The sequence below is a fragment of the Ambystoma mexicanum genome, chromosome 1q (assembly GCF_040938575.1).
Source record: "Ambystoma mexicanum isolate Mex_15411 chromosome 1q, UKY_AmexF1_1, whole genome shotgun sequence".
NCBI lineage: Eukaryota > Metazoa > Chordata > Amphibia > Caudata > Ambystomatidae > Ambystoma > Ambystoma mexicanum.
Genome location: NC_090922.1, coordinates 193098901 through 193118926, shown reverse-complemented (window position 1 = coordinate 193118926; position 20026 = coordinate 193098901). Strand labels below are relative to the sequence as shown.

Genomic DNA, 20026 nt, shown 5'->3' with positions numbered 1-20026 from the left:
AGTAGGATTTCCAGTCTTGTTTCCAGTCGGAAGGGGGGGGGGGTCTGTCGACAATCTTCTGGGGATGCTGGTGGAGTCTGGTGATAGTCTTCTAGAGGTGTGAGGGGAGTGGTACCTGGTGTGTGTGTGCTTGGCGGGGTATCTATCAGGTTGGGAAGTGATTTCCCTGGTTAGGTGGCTTGGGGGAAGCGGCCAGGGTGTAGGTGTGGTGGAAGTCTTGGGTCTGGATGTGATGTAGGGGGAGGTATGTTGTATGGCAAATGCATGGGAGGCATGGCGACTCTTCTTAAGGAGTTCAGGGGCGTGTGCATAAGGGTTGGACAGGCGGCTGAAAGGGGGTGGCGGCAAGTAGAGTGTTTAGAGATGCAAATCATGGAATCGGAGTGGTGTGATTGCTATGTTAAAGTGCACGTGGGGGGGGTGGTGGTAGGTAGATCCAGAGAGGGAAGGGTCTCGTGGAGGAGAGAGTGTTGGGAAGGCCACCTGGGTGAGGGGAGGGGTGGTCAAAAGTGTGATGCAGGAGGGGGGCCTAGGCTGGACGGGGGGTAGGTCGTGTGCTCCTGTCGATGGTAGGATGGGTTGAAGGAGGTGGCATGTAAGGTTGGGGTCTGATTGGTGGAGTGGAGGTATTTCTGCTGCGCCATTAGGCGCCTCTAATTTTGGAGCGTGCTGAGAGCAGGAACAGTCTGCCAGCAGTGGGACTCACTGGCCCGCTCTAGACTGGAGTAACCTGAGGAAGAAACAACGCAGGTACAGCTAATATGACAGGGCGAGACTCAAGGCCGCAACCCGAGGCCTGGGTCACTCCACAGTGAGAAAATGCAAGTGTGCACAACCACAACGTTAGCAAAAGTCACAGCAGGATGCAATTTTTCTGTACATCAAAATCAGGCAATAATGAATCACGTGGCCTCTTTGTTGCGATTCATAACAACATGTCAAGGCACACATTTGTACTTAACTGACACTCATTTACATTGGCAGGGAGCCCTGTTGTCTATCGCTTTTGTCCCAGACAGTTCTCTAACAATAGCGCATACTAAGTATTGTGCCATTGTTCCATTTAAAGTAATGGCGGTGCCATGAGTAAATATGGCAGTCGTCATAACAATTGATACATGCAGACAGCGTCCTTTGCATTGGCTAAACATGCATGCCTAGTCGACAAGAATCAAGCCTGTCAGCGGGGAACTAATGCTAACCCCAATGTTATGTTTTGATTTAACCACACAGAATGGGAGCCCCTGCAGTGTGGATTTTCCGCCAGGGTTCCAGCTGTGGATGGGAAATTCAGATCTGAATGATGTGAGAAAACCTCTGGAAATAATGTTTTGTGTCAGTTTCTACCTCCTCTACCTTACTTACAATTAGGTATTGTCTCTCATAGCGCCTACAAAGACAGAATTATTTTTTTTTGTTTTTCCCCAAACTTTGTGGGTCACCTTAACATAGGCTCCTACATTTTTTCGATTATCTTTTTGTTATTAGATAACGCTGTACACGGCAACCCTTTCTCTGGTGTGCTGACTTAGTAGCCCCAATGACTATTTGTCTAGGGATGCTATTTATGCACACTGTTTTGTTACCAGGGTGATCCCATCTCACACTGCAAGTGTGTTGGCGAGGACATTGGTGGCTGCTGTAATTTTGGTCCGGCTACACCATAGTTGTAGATTTATTTTACCACACTTGTAGCTAAGTGGTCCTATACTGTAGCCATTTATGCTATAATATGATATTTTATTGGTATCGAGCTCATACTCAAGTGTTTTGTTACTAAGACTTTTTCTAGGTCCTTCCACTGGCAATTTTGTTGTGTGGCCTTTCTTTGTCTAAGTGGATCAAGAGAAAAGTTCAAAGAGGCTGTTTTTCTCACGTATGTCTATTCTGGGCCCACAAAGGTACCTTTGACTTCTATCTAAACCAGTTTGTGCTGGGTCGGGATGTTCAGACGTTCAAATCCACAAATGTGCCAGTGTGCTCGGGAGTTTGGTAATTTGCATGGCATGTCACGCTATCTGTAGCATCCGTGCCATCCGTAATATCTGCGCCATCCGCAACATATGCACCATCCGTAACATCCGCAGCATCCGTAACATCAGCACCATCCGTAACATCAGCACCATCCGTAACATCCACACCATCGGTAACATCCGCACCACCCGTAACATCTGCACCAGCCGTAAAATCTGTAACATCAGCACCATCTGCACCATCCGTAACATCCGCACCATCTGTAACATCCGCACCATCCGTAACATCCACACCATCCGTAACATCCACACCATCCGTAACATCCGCACCATCCGTACCATCCGCACCATCTGTACCATCCGCACCATCTGTACCATCCGCACCATCCATAACATCCGTAACCTCTGTAACATTCGCACCATCTGTAACATTCAAACCATCCGCATCATCCGCACCATCCGCACCATCTGTAACATCCGTAACAGCGCACCATCCGTTCCATCCACTTCATCCATTCGGTCCACTTCATCCGTTCAGTCCACTTCATTCGTTCGGTCCATTTCATCCGTTCCATCCACTCCATCCGATCCATCCGATACATCAATTCCATGCAATCCATCCGTTCCATCCACTGCAACCATTCCATTCATTCCATCTGTTCCATCCACTCCATCCGGTCCATCCGCGTCATCTGTTCCATCTGCTCCTTCCGCTCTATCCGCTTCATCCATTTCATCTGTTTCATCCGCTTCTTCCATTCTATACGTTGCATTCAGTCTATCCGTTTTGGTCTCTCAATCCATTCTATCCACTCTATTTGCTCCTTTATTATCCCTGTTCGTTCTACTCTGATTTTCTGTTTACTTTTGTTTACTGTTTACTGTGACTATTCACTCCGTTTACTCATCCTTCGACTCTATTCGAAGGATGGAGACATATTTTTCAACTGTCATTGGTGTTATGGGAAGAGCCACGTTTTCAGTAGTTTGTGGAATGACAAGTAGTCTTCGGTGAGTCGGATGTGGGGTGGAAGCAAGTTCCATAGAGTGGGGGCCAAGGCTGAGAACGAGGATCCTCCTATCCTGAATGATTTGGTGTTTGGTATCACTAAGAGGAGGGCGGAGCTTGATCCTAAAGTGTGCAGTGGGTGGTATGGTTTATGCTTGTCTTGCATGTATATCGGGCTGGTTTTGTGCACTGCTCGGTGTGTGATGCATAGGGTTTTGAAAGAGTTTTGGAGAGTTCTAAGAGCTGGAGAGGTGTGGTCTCTTGGGCCTAGTGCTAGAAGCATTTTGGCCACAGCGTTTTGTGCTCTTTGTAATTTAATGAGGTGGTATCCCCGGACCCCGAGATAGAGGGAGTTAGCGTAGTCCAGTCTCGACATTACAATAGACTGAACAGCGGCAAGTCTGTTAGGAAAGGAGAAGTAGGGAAAAATGCGTCTACGAATGTTGAGGTGGTAATGACAAGACTTCGATACCTTGTTGATTTGGCGAGAGAGGGTAAGGTCAGAGTCGAGAGTGCATCCAAGGTGTTTTAATGTGGCCGAGGTGGTGGGTGGATTACCCATGGATGTGGACCAAGGTAGTGGGTGGGGAAGGAGCTCAGTGTTGCCGCACACCATGATTTCGGTTTTAGCGGGGTTTATGAGGAGGTGGTTTGTAGTCATCCAACAATCTATTTCAAGGAGGCAGGCTGCCAGGTCGGGCTGAGAGTTGGAGTCTGAGTTGAGGAGTTTTAAGATTATTTGGGTGTTATCCGCGTAGTTATAGCACAGGATATTGTGCGGCCGAATTATTCCAGGGAGAGTGGACATACAGAGGTTGAACAGGAGGGCTAATAGACATGCTCCTTGTGGTACTCCAGTATTGACTGGTCGGGCTATGGAAGTGAAGGTGGAGAGGAAGGTTATTTGTTTCCTGTTGTTGAGGAAGGAGGCTATCCATTTGAGAGCGTTTCCACAGATTCCTAGGGAGTGGAGGCGGTCAAGTAGGATTGAGTGGTTAATTGTGTCGAAAGTAGCAGAGAGGTCTAGGAGGATTAGTACAGCGCATTCTGCACAGCCTGTGATGATCTTAAGATCATCTCAGATTGAGGCCAGAGTGGTTTCGGTTCCGTGTCGTGGTCTGAAGCCTGATTGTGCGGGGTCCAGAGGTTGTTGGATTCGACAAAGGTGTTTAGTTGGGAGTATGCGGTTCGATCGATGAATTAAGCAAGGAACCTGGTGTTTGAGATGGGGCGGTAGTATTTGGGGTCAGGGGTCGAGTGAAGGTTTTTTAGAAGAGGCTTGACATGTGCAGTTTTGAGAGCGTCGGGGAAGATTCCCGAGCTGAGGGAGTCATTAAATATGGTTCTTGCGTACTCCCCTGCGCAGGTGGATGAGAATATTTCTTTGAGGACTGAGGAGGGGCACGGGTCGAGGGGGGAGTCAGATGGTTTCTGAGAAGAGAGAAAGTCAAGAAATTAGTCTCTCGAGATTGGAGTGAAAGAGTCGAAAGTGGGTGGAGTTATTGTTGCCCTGGCGGGTGGGTGGGGTGATTAATAGGGCGGACGGATTAAGGGGCAGTGCGAGGAGGGCCAGTTTGTTGTTAAGGGAGGTTGTTCTGTCAAGAGCAGTGGTGTAGAAGTGGAGAGAAAGCGAGTTGCAGAGTGATTGAGATGGGGTGGATTGGGCTGAGGTACAGGTCAGTTTGACGAATTCAGAATTTATTTTGTTGAGTTTCTTGCTGCGGTTTCCACAGTTGACAATTCAGGAGTTGTAGTGGGCTTTTTTAGCTTTCCGGATTCAGCTTTGTACTGGCGATGGTGTAGGGTGAGGGTGGATCTACTCAGGTTGGTTTTACTTTTCCGCCTTTTGCATTCGAGGCATTTAATCAGTTGTTTTGCAATCTTCAGTTCTGGAGTAAACCATCTGGGATTAGGACCACGACGAGCAGAGGATTGGCAAGTGGTGGGGAGCGGGATTAGTGAGATATTAAGCCAGGAGTCAAAGGAGTCGATGGTTATGGGTTCATTATGTGGGATGGTTGAGGGAGGCAGAGCTTCAGCTAGGTCAGGGAGGATCTTTAGTTTCTTCCAGCATTTGCAGCGGAGGGGGGCAGCTGGCGCAAGTATGGACATGGAGGCAGGCAAGTGTCCTGGGTGTTAGTCTTAGCAGTGCACTGTGGTGGCGCGAGTTATGGTTGCTTAGCTTACCATAACTGGTGAATTTCAAAGGTTTTTCGGTTTTACTTGGAACCATGACGTCCCTTTAACAAAGTTTTTTCACTGAATTTCATAGGTTTTTAGTAGCGCAACTTAAACATAACGTCCCTTTTACAAAGTTTTTTTACTGAATTTCATAGGTTTTTATTTAGTGGAACTTTACCATAACGTCCCTTTAACAAAGTGTTTTCATTGAATCTCATAGGTTTTTATTAGTGCAACGTAACCATAATGTCCTTTTCAATGGATGAAGACCACTAGCATCCTAGGTTCTCAAAGTGGGAACCCGGGGTGGTAAAAAAAAGATTTTTCTTCCCAAACCTGTACACCTGCGGCGTCCCGGTGTAGGAAGGAAAATCTTTTACCAAGATGGACACCATGGAAAGGGAAGGCGGGGTATATAAAGAGAACACAACAGGGCATCGGCGGGGGCTGGGGGAGAACAGGAGAGAGACACGGGGCATGAGTGGGGGGTGGGAGGAACAGGAGAGAGACACGGGGCATGACCGGGGGGCGGGGGGAACAGGAGGGAGACACAGGGCATGACCGGGGGCTGGGGGGAACAGGAGGGAGACACGGGGCATGAGTGGGGGGAACAGGAGAGAGACACGGGGCATGAACGGGGGTGGGAGGAACAGAAGAGAACATGAGGCATGAGCGGGGGGTGGGGGAACAGGAGGGAGACACAGGGCATGAGCGGAGGGTGGGGGGAACAGGAGAGAGACACAGGGCATGAGCGTGGGGTGGGGGCAACAGGAGAGAGACACAGGGCATGAGCGGGGCGGTGGGGGAACAGGAGGAAGACATGGGCATGAGCAGGGGGTGGGGGAACAGGAGAGAGACACGGGGCATGAGCGGGGGTGGGGGAACAGGAGGGAGACACGGGGCATGAGAGGGGGGTGGGGGGAACAGGAGAGAGACACGGGGCATGAGCGGGGGGTGGGGGGAACAGGAGGAAGACACGGGAAATGAGCGGGGGGTGGGGGGAACAGGAGAGAGACACGGGGCATGAGCGGGGGTGGGGGGAACAGAAGAGAGACACGGGGCATGAGCGGGGGTGGGGGTACAGGAAGGAGACACGGGGCATGAGCGGGGGATGGGGGAACAGGAGGGAGACACGGGACATGAGCGGGGGGTGGGGGGGTACAGGAGAAAGACACAGGGCATGAGCGGGGGGTGGGGGGAACAAGAGAGACTCGGGGCATGAGCGGGGGGTGGAGGGGGAAAGGAGAAAGACACGGACATGAGCAGGGGGTGGGGGGAACAGGAGAAAGATACGGGGCATGAGCGGGGGGTTGGAGGCAACAGGAGAGAGACACGGGGCATGAGCGGGGCGTGGGGGGGACAGGAGGGAGACACAGGGAAATGAGCGGGGGTGGGGGGAACAGGAGGGAGACACGGGGCATGAGCGGGGCGGTGGGGGAACAGGAGGAAGACATGGGCATGAGCAGGGGGTGGGGGGAACAGGAGAGAGACACGGGGCATGAGCGGGGGTGGGGGAACAGGAGGGAGACACGGGGCATGAGTGGGGGGTGGGGGGAACAGGAGAGAGACACGGGGCATGAGCGGGGGGTGGGGGGAACAGGTGGAAGACACGGGAAATGAGCGGGGGGTTGGAGGCAACAGGAGAGAGACACGGGGCATGAGCGGGGCGTGGGGGGGACAGGAGGGAGACACAGGGAAATGAGCGGGGGTGGGGGGAACAGGAGGGAGACACGGGGCATGAGCGGGGCGGTGGGGGAACAGGAGGAAGACATGGGCATGAGCAGGGGGGTGGGGGGAACAGGAGAGAGACACGGGGCATGAGCGGGGGTGGGGGAACAGGAGGGAGACACGGGGCATGAGCGGGGACTGGGGGGAACAAGAGGGAGACACAGGGCATGAGCGGGGGATGGGGGAACAGGAGAAAGACACGGGGCATGAGCGGGAGGTGGGGGGCAATAGGAGAGAGACACGGGGCATGAGCGGGGGGGTTGGGGGAACAGGAGGGAGACACGGGACATGAGCAGGGGGTGGGGGGAACAGGAGGGAGACACGGGGTATGAGGGGGGTGGGGGGAACAGGAGAGAGACACGGGGCATGAGCGGGGGTGGGGGGAACAGGAGGGAGACACGGGGCTTGAGTGGGGGGAACAGGAGAGAGACACGGGACATGAGCGGGGGGTGGGGGAGGAACAAGAGAAAGACACGGGGCATGAGCGGGAGGTGGGGGGCAATAGGAGAGAGACACGGGGCATGAGCGGGGGGGTTGGGGGAACAGGAGGGAGACACGGGACATGAGCAGGGGTGGGGGGAACAGGAGGGAGACACGGGGTATGAGGGGGGTGGGGGGAACAGGAGAGAGACACGGGGCATGAGCCGGGGTGGGGGGAACAGAAGAGAGACACGGGGCATGAGCGGAGGTGGGGGTACAGGAAGGAGACACGGGGCATGCCGGGGGATGGGGGAACAGGAGGGAGACACGGGACATGAGCAGGGGGTGGGGGGGCACAGGAGAAAGACACAGGGCATGAGCGGGGGGTGGGGGGAACAAGAGAGACTCGGGGCATGAGCGGGGGGTGGGGGGAACAGGAGAAAGACACGGGCATGAGCGGGGGGTGGGGGAACAGGAGAGAGACACAGGGCATGAGCGGGGGGTTGGAGGCAACAGGAGGGAGACACGGGGCATGAGCGGGGCATGGGGGGATAGGAGGGAGACACGGAAATGAGCGGGGGTGGAGGGAACAGGAGGGAGACACGGGGCATGAGCCGGTGTGGGGGGAACAGGAGGGTGACACTGGGCTTGAGCGGGGGTGGGGGGAACAGGAGAGAGACACGGGGCATGAGCGGGGGGTGGGGGGTACAGGAGGGAGACACGGGGCATGACCGGGGGGTGGGGGGAACAGGAGTGAGACACGGGACATGAGCGGGGGGTGGGGGAACAGGAGAAAGACACGGGGCATGAGCAGGGGTGGGGGGAACAGGAGAGAGACACGGAGCATGACGGGGGGTGGGGCAACAGGAGAGAGACACGAGGCATGAGCGGGGGTGGGGGATACAGAAGGGAGACACAGGGCATGAGCGGGGGGTGGGGGGAACAGGATAGATACACGGGGCATGAGCGGGGGTGGGGGGAACAGAAGAGAGACACGGGGCATGAGCGGGGGTGGGGGTACAGGAAGGAGACACGGGGCATGAGCGGGGGATGGGGGAACAGGAGGGAGACACGGGACATGAGCGGGGGGTGGGGGGCAACAGGAGAGAGACACAGGGCATGAGCGGGGGGAGGGGGGTACAGGAGGGAGACACGGGGCATGAGCGGGGACTGGGGGGAACAAGAGGGAGACACAGGGCATGAGCGGGGGATGGGGGAACAGGAGAAAGACACGGGGCATGAGCGGGTGGGTGGGGGGAACAGGAGGGAGACACGGGGCATGAGCGGGGACTGGGGGGAACAAGAGGGAGACACAGGGCATGAGCGGGGGATGGGGGAACAGGAGAAAGACACGGGGCATGAGCGGGAGGTGGGGGGCAATAGGAGAGAGACACGGGGCATGAGCGGGGGGGTTGGGGGAACAGGAGGGAGACACGGGACATGAGCAGGGGGTGGGGGGAACAGGAGGGAGACACGGGGTATGAGGGGGGAGGGGGGAACAGGAGAGAGACACGGGGCATGAGCGGGGGTGGGGGGAACAGGAGGGAGACACGGGGCTTGAGTGGGGGGAACAGGAGAGAGACACGGGACATGAGCGGGGGGTGGGGGAGGAACAAGAGAAAGACACGGGGCATGAGCGGGAGGTGGGGGGCAATAGGAGAGAGACACGGGGCATGAGCAGGGGGTGGGGGGAACAGGAGGGAGACACGGGGTATGAGGGGGGTGGGGGGAACAGGAGAGAGACACGGGGCATGAGCGGGGGTGGGGGGAACAGAAGAGAGACACGGGGCATGAGCGGAGGTGGGGGTACAGGAAGGAGACACGGGGCACGCCGGGGGATGGGGGAACAGGAGGGAGACACAGGACATGAGCAGGGGGTGGGGGGGGCACAGGAGAAAGACACAGGGCATGAGCGGGGGGTGGGGGGAACAAGAGAGACTCGGGGCATGAGCGGGGGGTGGGGGGAACAGGAGAAAGACACGGGCATGAGCGGGGGGTGGGGGAACAGGAGAGAGACACAGGGCATGAGCGGGGGGTTGGAGGCAACAGGAGGGAGACACGGGGCATGAGCGGGGCATGGGGGGATAGGAGGGAGACACGGAAATGAGCGGGGGTGGAGGGAACAGGAGGGAGACACGGGGCATGAGCCGGTGTGGGGGGAACAGGAGGGTGACACTGGGCTTGAGCGGGGGTGGGGGGAACAGGAGAGAGACACGGGGCATGAGCGGGGGGTGGGGGGTACAGGAGGGAGACACGGGGCATGACCGGGGGGTGGGGGGAACAGGAGTGAGACACGGGACATGAGCGGGGGGTGGGGGAACAGGAGAAAGACACGGGGCATGAGCAGGGGTGGGGGGAACAGGAGAGAGACACGGAGCATGACGGGGGGTGGGGCAACAGGAGAGAGACACGAGGCATGAGCGGGGGTGGGGGATACAGAAGGGAGACACAGGGCATGAGCGGGGGGTGGGAGGAACAGCAGGGAGACACGGGGCATTAGCAGGGGGTGGGGGCAACAGGAGAGAGACACGGGGCATGAACGGGGGGTAGGGGGAACAGGAGGGAGACACGGGGCATTAGCAGGGGGTGGGGGCAACAGGAGAGAGACACGGGGCATGAGCGGGGGGTGGGGGGAACAGGAGGGAGACACGGGGCATGAGCGGGGGGTGGGGGGAACAGGAGGGAGACACGAGGCATGAGTGGGGGGTGGGCGAACAGGAGAGAGACACAGGGCATGAGCCGGGGGTGGGGGGCAACAGGAGAGAGACACAGGGCATGAGCGGGGGGTGGGGGAACAGAAGAGAGACACAGGGCATGAGCGGGGGAGGAGGGGAACAGGCGAGAGACACAGGGCATGACCGGGGGTGGGTGGAACAGGAGGGAGACACGGGGCATGAGCGGGGGGTGGGGGAACTGGAGGGAGACACGAGGCATGAGTGGGGAGTGGGGGAACAAGAGAGAGACACAGGGCATGAGTGGGGGGTGGGGGGCAACAGGAGAGAGACACAGGGCATGAGCGGGGGGTGGGGGGTACAGGAGGGAGACACGGGGCATGAGCGGGGCCTGGGGGAACAAGAGGGAGACCCAGGGCATGAGCGGGGGATGGGGGAACAGGAGAAAGACACGGGGCATGAGCGGGTGGGTGGAGGGAACAGGAGGGAGACACAGGGCATGAGCGGGGGGTGGGGGGAACAGGAGGGAGACACGGGGCATGAGCGTGGGGTGGGGGGAACAGGAGGGAGACACTTACTGTGCAGGCGGCAGATCCCGCTCCTGTTAACAAAGCCTCTCGATGGGATAAACAAAGATGGCGGGTGTCTCTGAAAATATGACGCACTGCACGCTTCACCGCAGCCAATGGGAGAGCGCATCACATGTCCGCGGACATCACGCAAGCCGCTTGGCCAATCCCTGTCCTGTCCGCGAAGCGAACAGGGAAGTGTGTCCGCGAAGCGGACATAGATATCACTAATTTTTTTCACTTACATTTTTGTCATTTTAAAAAAAACAACTGGACGGATTTACACCAAATTAAAAAAAGCACGCTTTTGGGACCAAGCTGCCGCTCCGGCCTCAAATTTGGTGTAAATCCGTCCAGCGGTTTGGGCTGTAGGCGTGAGCAAAGTTTTTTTCCCATTATATCTATGGGAAAAAAAGAAGTTTTGGGACCCCCCTATAACTTTGCCCCCCCTGGACCAAACCTCACCAAACTTTGCAGAAATAATTCAGACTGGGCCATATACTTGTTTTGCAAAGTTTGGTGAGGATTCGTCCAGGGGAAGCGAAGTTATAAGCAGCCCAAAAAGTGCTCTTCCTATGGAAACAGCAACTTAACCATAACTACATGGCCACTTCCGTGGCTATGTAATATATACATATACATATATATATATATATAAAACTCACAATATCATTTATTTTAAGAGCAGTGCTTACAAGTAGATCAGTTGTCACTCACAACTCCAGCAGACATACTTTTCCTACCCTATTGCAATTCTACTCTCTGAGGACATTATATATTTAATGTATATATTTCATGCACCTTAAACTCACAGCTATTAAAATAGGTATGTGCTTATGGACCCTAATTTAACTTAAATCAAATCCATTTCTCCTTCTCCACTACTCTACTGCATACCCCACATTTCCCCCATTTTCCCCCAAATATCAAGGGTTTGCGTGAGCACATCTCAAGCCCATCACGCAACCACACACAACATACACCTAGTACCATGCACTGTATAGTCTAGATATTGCCATCACGTTAATGTATTTGCTGCGAAATTAGCTAAATGCTCCTAAACTCTAGTTCACGCGGATCTTTAATTAGCCTCAGTTAAGGAACGCACTTCCCTACTATAACAAGCACACTCCCTTACCATCTTCCCCACTGAGCCGGTTCGTGTTTTCTTCTAGCCACATTGGGTATCTACTCTCCCCGACCCTCTTCCTTCTCAGCTTCAGGCTGGCAGGCTCGCAATACACCTCTACTCGGACAAGTTCAGGCGCCGTCGGTGATGCGTGCAGTGTAAATATCAGTTAACATAAGAACATAACAAAGGTACTCACTGTTTCTTCCAACTGCACTTGGATCTGACGGTGAACCTCTGCCATTTGGAACAAAGTGTCACCTGTAATAAAAGGGAAACATATTGTCAAGTCCATGGCTAAGCATGTGATCAAATATTGTCAGGTATAAAGAAGAAGAGTCACATAATTAAAGAAATTAAACAAAAAATGATGGTGAGTCATAGAGAAATACAGAACTCAGGACTGCAGAAAACGATAAAAAATCTGAATAAAGTTAACATTAAAATATTGATGAATAAGGACTGCTAGACCCATCAGGGACCCAGTTCCCTGCTTGCTTGTTTGGGTACAGGCTCAAGCCTTATTTTATTTTAAATGAGCATTTCTCTCGGGTATCTGTCTGTGTTTTATTTCATTCTTTCACTGTTATTGTCTCCTTGACTGCTCATCAGAGACAGCTCCATATGGTTATGATGTATTCCTTGAATAATTATGTCTTTAAAGTATTATTTTAATGATAATGATCTGTTATTTATATATACACGCCATAATCCAAAGCGCTTTACAGAGCACATATTTACATACAATATCACCCAACCAAAATTGGTACTCCTTTATCGACCTCGGAAGGATGAAAGGCTGAGTTGCTCTTTCCGGGATTCGAACCTGCAGATCACGCTCAGATCGCAGCAGCGAGCGCTCAACACTCTGAGCTATCTTACCGACCAGATTTAACTTGGCTTGCCCTGACTTCTTATGGGTTGTGATGACGAAGATGGGATTTGGGACGCCCTTTTGGAAAAGGGTTCAACTGCTCTATGAGCGTCCACGGATGACAGGGTGAATGGGTCGTTTTCTCGGCACGTGGAGAGGGGGACATGACAGGCGTGTCCTCTTTCGCTATTCATTTTTTATCCTTGCTGTAGAGTCGCTGGCGAATTGGCTGCAGGGGCACCCCTTGTGGGAAGGCTTTGCTTGGTCATCTGGCAGGGAGGACCGGGTGTCATTTTATGGTGATGGCCTTCTTCTGTCTTTGGGTAAACCACGTTACTCCTATCCCAGAATGTTTGAAATACTATGCATTTTTTAACACTACAGCGGCCTTCATGTTAATTGGAACAAATCCACCCTGTTCCCGGTGCACGGTGGGGTTGACGCAATCCCATTTAATTGCACCTTACAAGTGGCTTCTGATTCTGTTTCTTACCTTGGCATTCAGATATGCTGCACACCTGCATCCTTGATGAGACTTAATTTGACACCCATTACGTGGGGCTTTGTTGGTGATGTTTAATTCTGGGAGGTTCTCCCCCTTTCTTTTTTGTGCCGCGTGGCTCTTTTTAAGATGATGGTTCTTCCCAGGTATTTGTATGTCCTTCAGAACACCCCGGTCAGGATTCCCAAAGCTGAATTTTTGAAGATCGAGAAGCTCTTAAGGAAGCTACTGTGGACACCCAGAATGACCCTAGACTCCCTATATACATCTGCCTGGGAGGACGGAATCAGCCTTACGGATGTTCGATTTTATTTCTTGGCTTCTCAATTGACTATTGCCAACCGAAGGCTATACAGTGAGAGGTCCCTGCCTCATGTGGCACTCGAAAGCTCTTGATTTCTAGACGGCAATCCCCTTCAGACACTATGCTGTGGAAGCTCTGTTCCATGCCTGCCAATGACATCTCAGCAAATAGTTTGTTCACATCGAGCGGTCACCAACTGGTAAGGAATAGTCTCTCCGAAGGCCCCCTTGTTGGGTAATAAGGACCTCCTGGAGGTTTGTAAACTAAGTTTGGCTGTTAGGCGGAAATGCAAAAGTGTCTATTTACTGGGCGATGTGCTCTCTGAGGGTCGTTTGATACCCTTCGAGAAGTGGAAACGGCGATTCTCATTGTCTTCATGTCACCAGTTCTTCTATGTGCAATTCCAACATGCAATGTCTACACAATTTTGGAGTGGATATGATCTTCCCCCACAGTCGACACTGGAAGCCATTATTAATGCAGAGTTAATACCCGAGCGAGCGGTTTCAGCTCTATACCAGGTCATCCTCAACTTTGAACCTTACTCCCTGCTAAAACTTAAACAGAAATGGGAAATGGATGTTGACCCACTGGAAATGGAAGAGTGGCAGGAGGCGCTAATGTCTCCTCATGAGATTGCCATCCCGGCTAGACCCAGATTGGTGCAATTGAACACTCTGCAAATGCTTTAATATGCACAGGATTTCCTTTTTAAATGTGGCCAAGCTGCTTGCACTGTGAATCTCTCAGTGTGTCCTCCTTCCACTTATTATGGCAGTGCCTGATGGTATATGATTTGTGGAGGGCCATCATAACTCAAATGTCTATGATACTTAACCGGGAGCATCCCATTGATCCGAAACTGTCTTTGTTGGGGGTATGGAGCGATAAGGCTTAATCTCGCTATGAAAATATCCTAATGTCCACGGTATCACTACATATTATCCCCACCAAAAATATCGCTGTGTATATGGGTTTTTGGGAGCAAGGGTTGCGGGGGTGTTCCCCGCTCCTTTAAAAATAATGCAGGGGTTGCGAGGGTGTCCTCCGCAGGTTCCATGCCTTGATATCGCCACAATAATATGGCAATATTTTTGTATGACGATATTTTTGCGGGGATAGTAACACATAGTACCATGTCCACTCCACCGGTCTTAACTAAACGCTAAATCGCTATGGCATGGTGAGCGGGTGCACCCCCTACTCTGTCTAAATGCGAGCGAGATATGGATAATTGCATGCTATTGGAAGAACGGGTTTACAGATCTTGGGGATCGCCCCAGAAATTTGGCAAAATATGGGACAGGTGGACGTCTAATGGCTGAATGTGTGTTTAACCTGTCTTTTGTACTGTACATATGCCACTCTCGATTGCTATGTGTATCACTTTATTCTTTTGTACATTATTCTTTAACGATTCTTGTACTTTTTCAGTTTTGTGTTGTTTTGAAAAACGAATAAAAACAAATCTAAACAAAAATGGTAATAACTAATGGCCTGATTGTCTCGCATTAAGTCTTCCAAAATGACAGAATAATACTAAATAAACGACTAATTCCAAGGCATAAGCCTTGAGAGTTGATGTTCCTTTCCCACTTGCACATTATTGGCCAGAGCAATTTCCATGTTCATGCCATAGATTAACTTTCACATAAGGTTTGAACACATCAGCATGTGCCTTTCCATGTGCTGGTCGTGTTAGTCCTAGTTAATGTGCTAAACATCTACAGACAAGTCTTAACAGCTGTCGTAGTCTATGTAAGTAGACATACTACCTAATGATGCATATGTACCAATAACTAAAATAAAAGAAACAGAATGTATTTTATACCATCTCAATTGCAGTCCAAGACCCACTGCTTGTACTGCATGGACAGAATATGTGTACCAAGCCCCCCTCTGGTGTCCAACACCTGGCAAGCTAGTTGGCCATTAATGGATTCATTGTTTCTTTGGATGTAGTACAGTACATGCAGAAGGCAACCCTATGTTATCAGACGCTTCCTATTAACAAACACACCATGAATGCTGCCCAAAGTTTCTCACTCCCTTTGCTTCCCGGCTACTCGATCCACTGTTTTAAAAAATGTTTGTCACTCTCTTGTTTTATTTGGTTTCATAAATAGCAGAACATTCTGCCAGCCATGCATCATACAAGGTTTCCATTGTCATACAGTTAGGAACAGACAGATTTAGGGAGACCACAGGGTCGGGGTTAGGGTGTGACAACCAGAGAGATGCTCGCCCAACCGGAGGGGCTATGCAGCCTGAAGACCATCTCAGAACTGGGAGCCATCCTCAGAAGTGGGGTCCATCAACCCATCCCTACTTCAGTGGCCTGAGGAGACCCACCTCTGTCCTTGTTCCATGGAGAGAGGCTGATGGCAGGATCAGGTTGAGCCAGGCAGAGAGGACGACCCAAGGTGAGGGACACAATCCTAAGTCCCACAGCAGGGTTTTAAGCCTTTGCAGTGGGTGGAGCCCAGCAGTCAGTTCCCATCGAGGATATCATACCTGAAACATCTTTCACCAGAGAGAGGCTGGAGGTGTGGCTAACTCCCTAGAAAAGCCTAGGGGCTCAGTCTGAGATTTAGAAATGAGGTGGAGTGAAAGAAAACAGGAGCTGTTTTGGAGCAGGCTGGTAGAGAGACCAGGGGGACCTGGAAGAGGAGCTGAGCACAGGAGACTGGAAGAGAAGGCCAGAAGGCTGGGCCACACTGAAGCCTGGGAGCTTGAGGCAGGAGCCAGGAAACCAAACTGAAAAGCAAAAAGAAATGGAGATATTGTTATGGAGTGAGTTAGTGGTGGCCAGAGATTGTAAATGTGATCTGAGGAAGGATGGTGCCCAGAGGTGTGAGGAAGGTGTAAGACATCGTTGTGAATTGGATAATGTCATTGAGGGAGAGGGTGATGCCCCAATGGGTGAACACATTTGGAGGGACAGTTGTGAGCCAGAGAAGATTAACAAGGAGGGAGGTGAAGAAGGTGCAACATATAGCTGTGTCCTGGAGAAGGGGCATTGAGAAGACAAGTGTTTCTGATAAGGGTGAAGAAGGTGGGAGAGATAGGAAGGACCTAGGGAACATTGGCTACAAAGAAGAAGGTGCCTGAAGGGCCAATGGAGCTGGGAAAGATAGTGGGTAATTAGAGATTTGGGACTGCGAATAAGGCAAGGAAGAGAGTAAAGGTGGAACAGAGAATACAGCCATGAGAGGTGGTTACGAAAGGAAAAGCAACTGGAGGAAACGGGTGAGGAGCTGGTACAGAAGTTGATTTAAAAACGTGGTGGAATAGCAAACAAGAGGGAAATCGTGAGACCAAGAGGAGAATCTGGTGCAGGATTTAGAGGTGTGGCAAGCTAGGATATGGCTACAAGAGGACCTAGGCCAGCTCTGGTTGAGGGAACTTATGATTCATATGATTCAGAGGAGTGGGGTGCAAGCTGGTGAGGAGGGGAACACATGTAAAAGAACAACAGGAAGGAGAGTTACAGTAGTTGTCTATCCTCCTGTCCTACAACACTGTTCCTGTCCAGATCCAGGACTTTGGAACCTACTATGCCTGCTCCCTAAGCCCCTCTTTCCCTGCACCTGAGATTCAGAGGTTCCCATGGAAGAAGAGTGCCTTCGGGGTGTAGAAGCTGGAGATCCCAGAGGTGAAATAAGAGAACTTCGACCAGTAAAACCAGGGCAAGAAAAAAGCAGAGAAAATAAAGGCAAGACAAGATGTCCCCATGAAACCAATATTGCTGAGGACTATCTGTGATTCCAAGGAGAAAGCAGGGGCCAGATACCTTAATGACTCATTTGCTTATAATGAACTATTGACCCAGGAAGGGATCCCTGGCACATTCTAAGGCTGCAGGAAATATTTTTTTTTATATTTGGTTGCAATGGAAATTTAGGTATAAATTACAAGACCTACTCTGACATGTTTCAGTTTCACTTTTGGACTTTACTGTTCATTATGTTGCCCCACATTGGTATAGTCCCATAATAAGCCAACTTTTCTGTAGTGTCTGGTCATTGATCCTCATCACCTATGTGGCATCAGCATACAAAACATAATTACTTGGCTTGCCCTTCTGCCATCAGTTCCAGTTTCAAAGCATATATCCAAGACCTTGCGATTTGGACGGATTGGTAGAGAGATTTAATAAGACCCTCAAAATGATTGATGAGAGTTAGTAAACGAGGATGGGAAGGACTGAGATTGTATGATCCCATGGGCCCACTTTCAGTGAGAAAGAACCCTCAGGCATCCACCGTTTTTTCACCTTTCGAGTTAATCTATGGGAGAGAGCCATGAGATGTCTGAGACATGCTCTGGGAGACCTGAAAGAAAGAGAAAAGGCACCAATCCCCCTCTAACAAACAGCTACCCGATTAGAGAGCACATGAAACTCGTCCGGAGTTTGTCCACACTCATATGGAGAAAGCTCAAGCCCAACAAAAATTTACCTACGACAAGAAGGTAAATCTAAGATCATATTCAGAGGGACAGAAAGTGTTGGTTCTCTTACCTACCTCTGAAAATAAACTTATTTCAAAGTGGCATAGGCCCTATGAGGTACTAGAGCAAACAGGAACCTGTACCTATACAATCTCCCAACCCAATAGAAGGCAAAAGGCCCATCTCTACCACGTAAATCTCCTGAAAGAGTGGAAAGAAAATCCTTCTTCTACTATCTCTTCTATATTTTCTTGTTTGGTACCCAAGGAGATAGACAACTTTGAACTTATTCAACAAGAACTATCTAAACATATGCAAGAGAGTTTGAACTACCTTATTACGGCATTCCCAATGTATTCTGTGAAAAAACAGGGATAGTACATGGTACGTACCACTATATCAAAACCCCAAAAGGGAAAGTGGTCCATTTGAAGCCTTACAGACTCCCAGAAGCACAAAGGCAGGCACTGATTGATGAGGTTAAAAAGGTGTTAAATGCAAACATCATTGAACCCTTTTCGAGTCTATGGTCCTCCCCTATTGTGTTGGTGACTAAACCCGATCACTCGTGGAGGTGTGGCATAGACTTTAGGCAGGTCAAAACCATCTCCGTCTTCGATATCTATCCAATGCCACGTATTAATGACTTAATAGATATACTTGGAAATTACACATTCTTATCAACCTTAGGTTTAACCAAGGGATATTGGCAGATCCCTGTGCATGGACCTGATAAGGAAAAGACATCTTTCTCGACACAAATAGGACTATTCCAATTAAAAGTCCTCCCTTTTGGATTGCATGGGGCGCCAGCAACTTTCCAACGACTCATGGACAGGATATTACAGCCTTATTGCAATTTATGTGGGGCCTATGATGATGACATAGTCATTTATAGTAAGATTTGGGAAGACCATCTTTTCCATCTGTCCACTATTATGAAAACCTTCTGAGAGGCCGGCTTAATTGCCAATCCATCAAAGTGTAAGCTAAGTCAGTAAGCAGTGAAATACCTAGGCTTCTCTGTAGGGAATGGCAGTGTCCATCCCCAACAGGAAAAAGTGAAAGCCACCCTAAATGCTCCCACACCGAAGACCAAAGGATAAATGCATTCCTATGATTGATTGGATATTATCAGAAGTTTATCCCACATTTTTCAGATAGAACAGTCAGACTGACAGACAAGCTAAGAAATGCAGAACCACATAAAGTTTGTTGGAATGATGAGGATGATGCTTGTTACACTAACCTGAAAAATATGTATGCCAAAATACAATATTAAAGGTAGTAGACTTCTGGAAGGAGTTTGTAATAGAGAATGATGCCTCCATCACGGGGTTAGGAGCAGTGCTATTGCAAATACACAACGGATTAGAACAACCCATCGTATTCACTAGTCGAAAACTCAATCCCTGTTAAAATAACTACTCTGTGTTGGAATTGGAAGCCCTTGCCTCAAATGAACAATTGTCCATCTTAGGTACTACTTTCTAGGGAGCAAATTCACACTCATCACTGACCACTCACCTTTGGTACGGATAAGTCAACAAAAGGATTCTAACCCTCGAAACATGCAATAGTTCTTAGACCTGCAACCCAACTGTTTCACTGTGGAACACCAAAAAGGTAAGGAACAGGGGAACATCAATTTCCGTTCCCAGTTTCCCCGTGAAACAGATGCGGCTACATCGCATTCAGGTAATATATGTGAGAAACCAAAGGGTGTCTCACCTATTAGTCCCTGGGGATCCCCCTCTCAGTTGACCAGGACCCAGCCATCACCTTTGTATCCAGACCCTGGGGGTGGACCAGTGCGGGAGGATCACCTCGGTGAGGGGTCTTTGGTGAGGGGGGTGAGACGACTGATGGTGAGATGTGGTATGCCCCCCTTTCCAGTACCCATGAACCTTCCTATTTCATAGGATTCTCCGATGTCCCAACCCTCCACCCCCCACACTTTTCTACACAACCATTGGGCAAGGAAGAGGGCGACTAAGAGTAACAAGGCTAACCCTTAGATATCACATTGGACATGTCTCACTAATCAGGTCAGGCAAAGCCAGGCACTTGACTTTAATTACATACATCTGATACCCATTAGCGCTCCCCACATGGATAAAAGGTGGACCATAGAGACACACTCTGAGTGAAGGTGAACCTACTGGAGCAGAGGGACGGATAGAGGGGCGAGAACCATGGTTAAAGGAACCCAG

At 50.8% G+C, this 20026-nt stretch overlaps 1 protein-coding gene across 3 annotated transcripts in view; it reads right to left on the bottom strand.

Moving 5' to 3' along the window:
* The window catches only part of LOC138526452 (BAR/IMD domain-containing adapter protein 2-like), a 451265-nt gene that overhangs the window by 177428 nt on the left and 253811 nt on the right, over positions 1-20026 (bottom strand). For all 3 annotated transcript variants that reach the window (XM_069637240.1, XM_069637231.1, XM_069637221.1), the window contains exon 4: positions 11881-11942. In XM_069637240.1, the coding sequence (XP_069493341.1) occupies positions 11881-11942 (62 nt within the window). The remainder of the gene's footprint in view (positions 1-11880; positions 11943-20026) is intronic.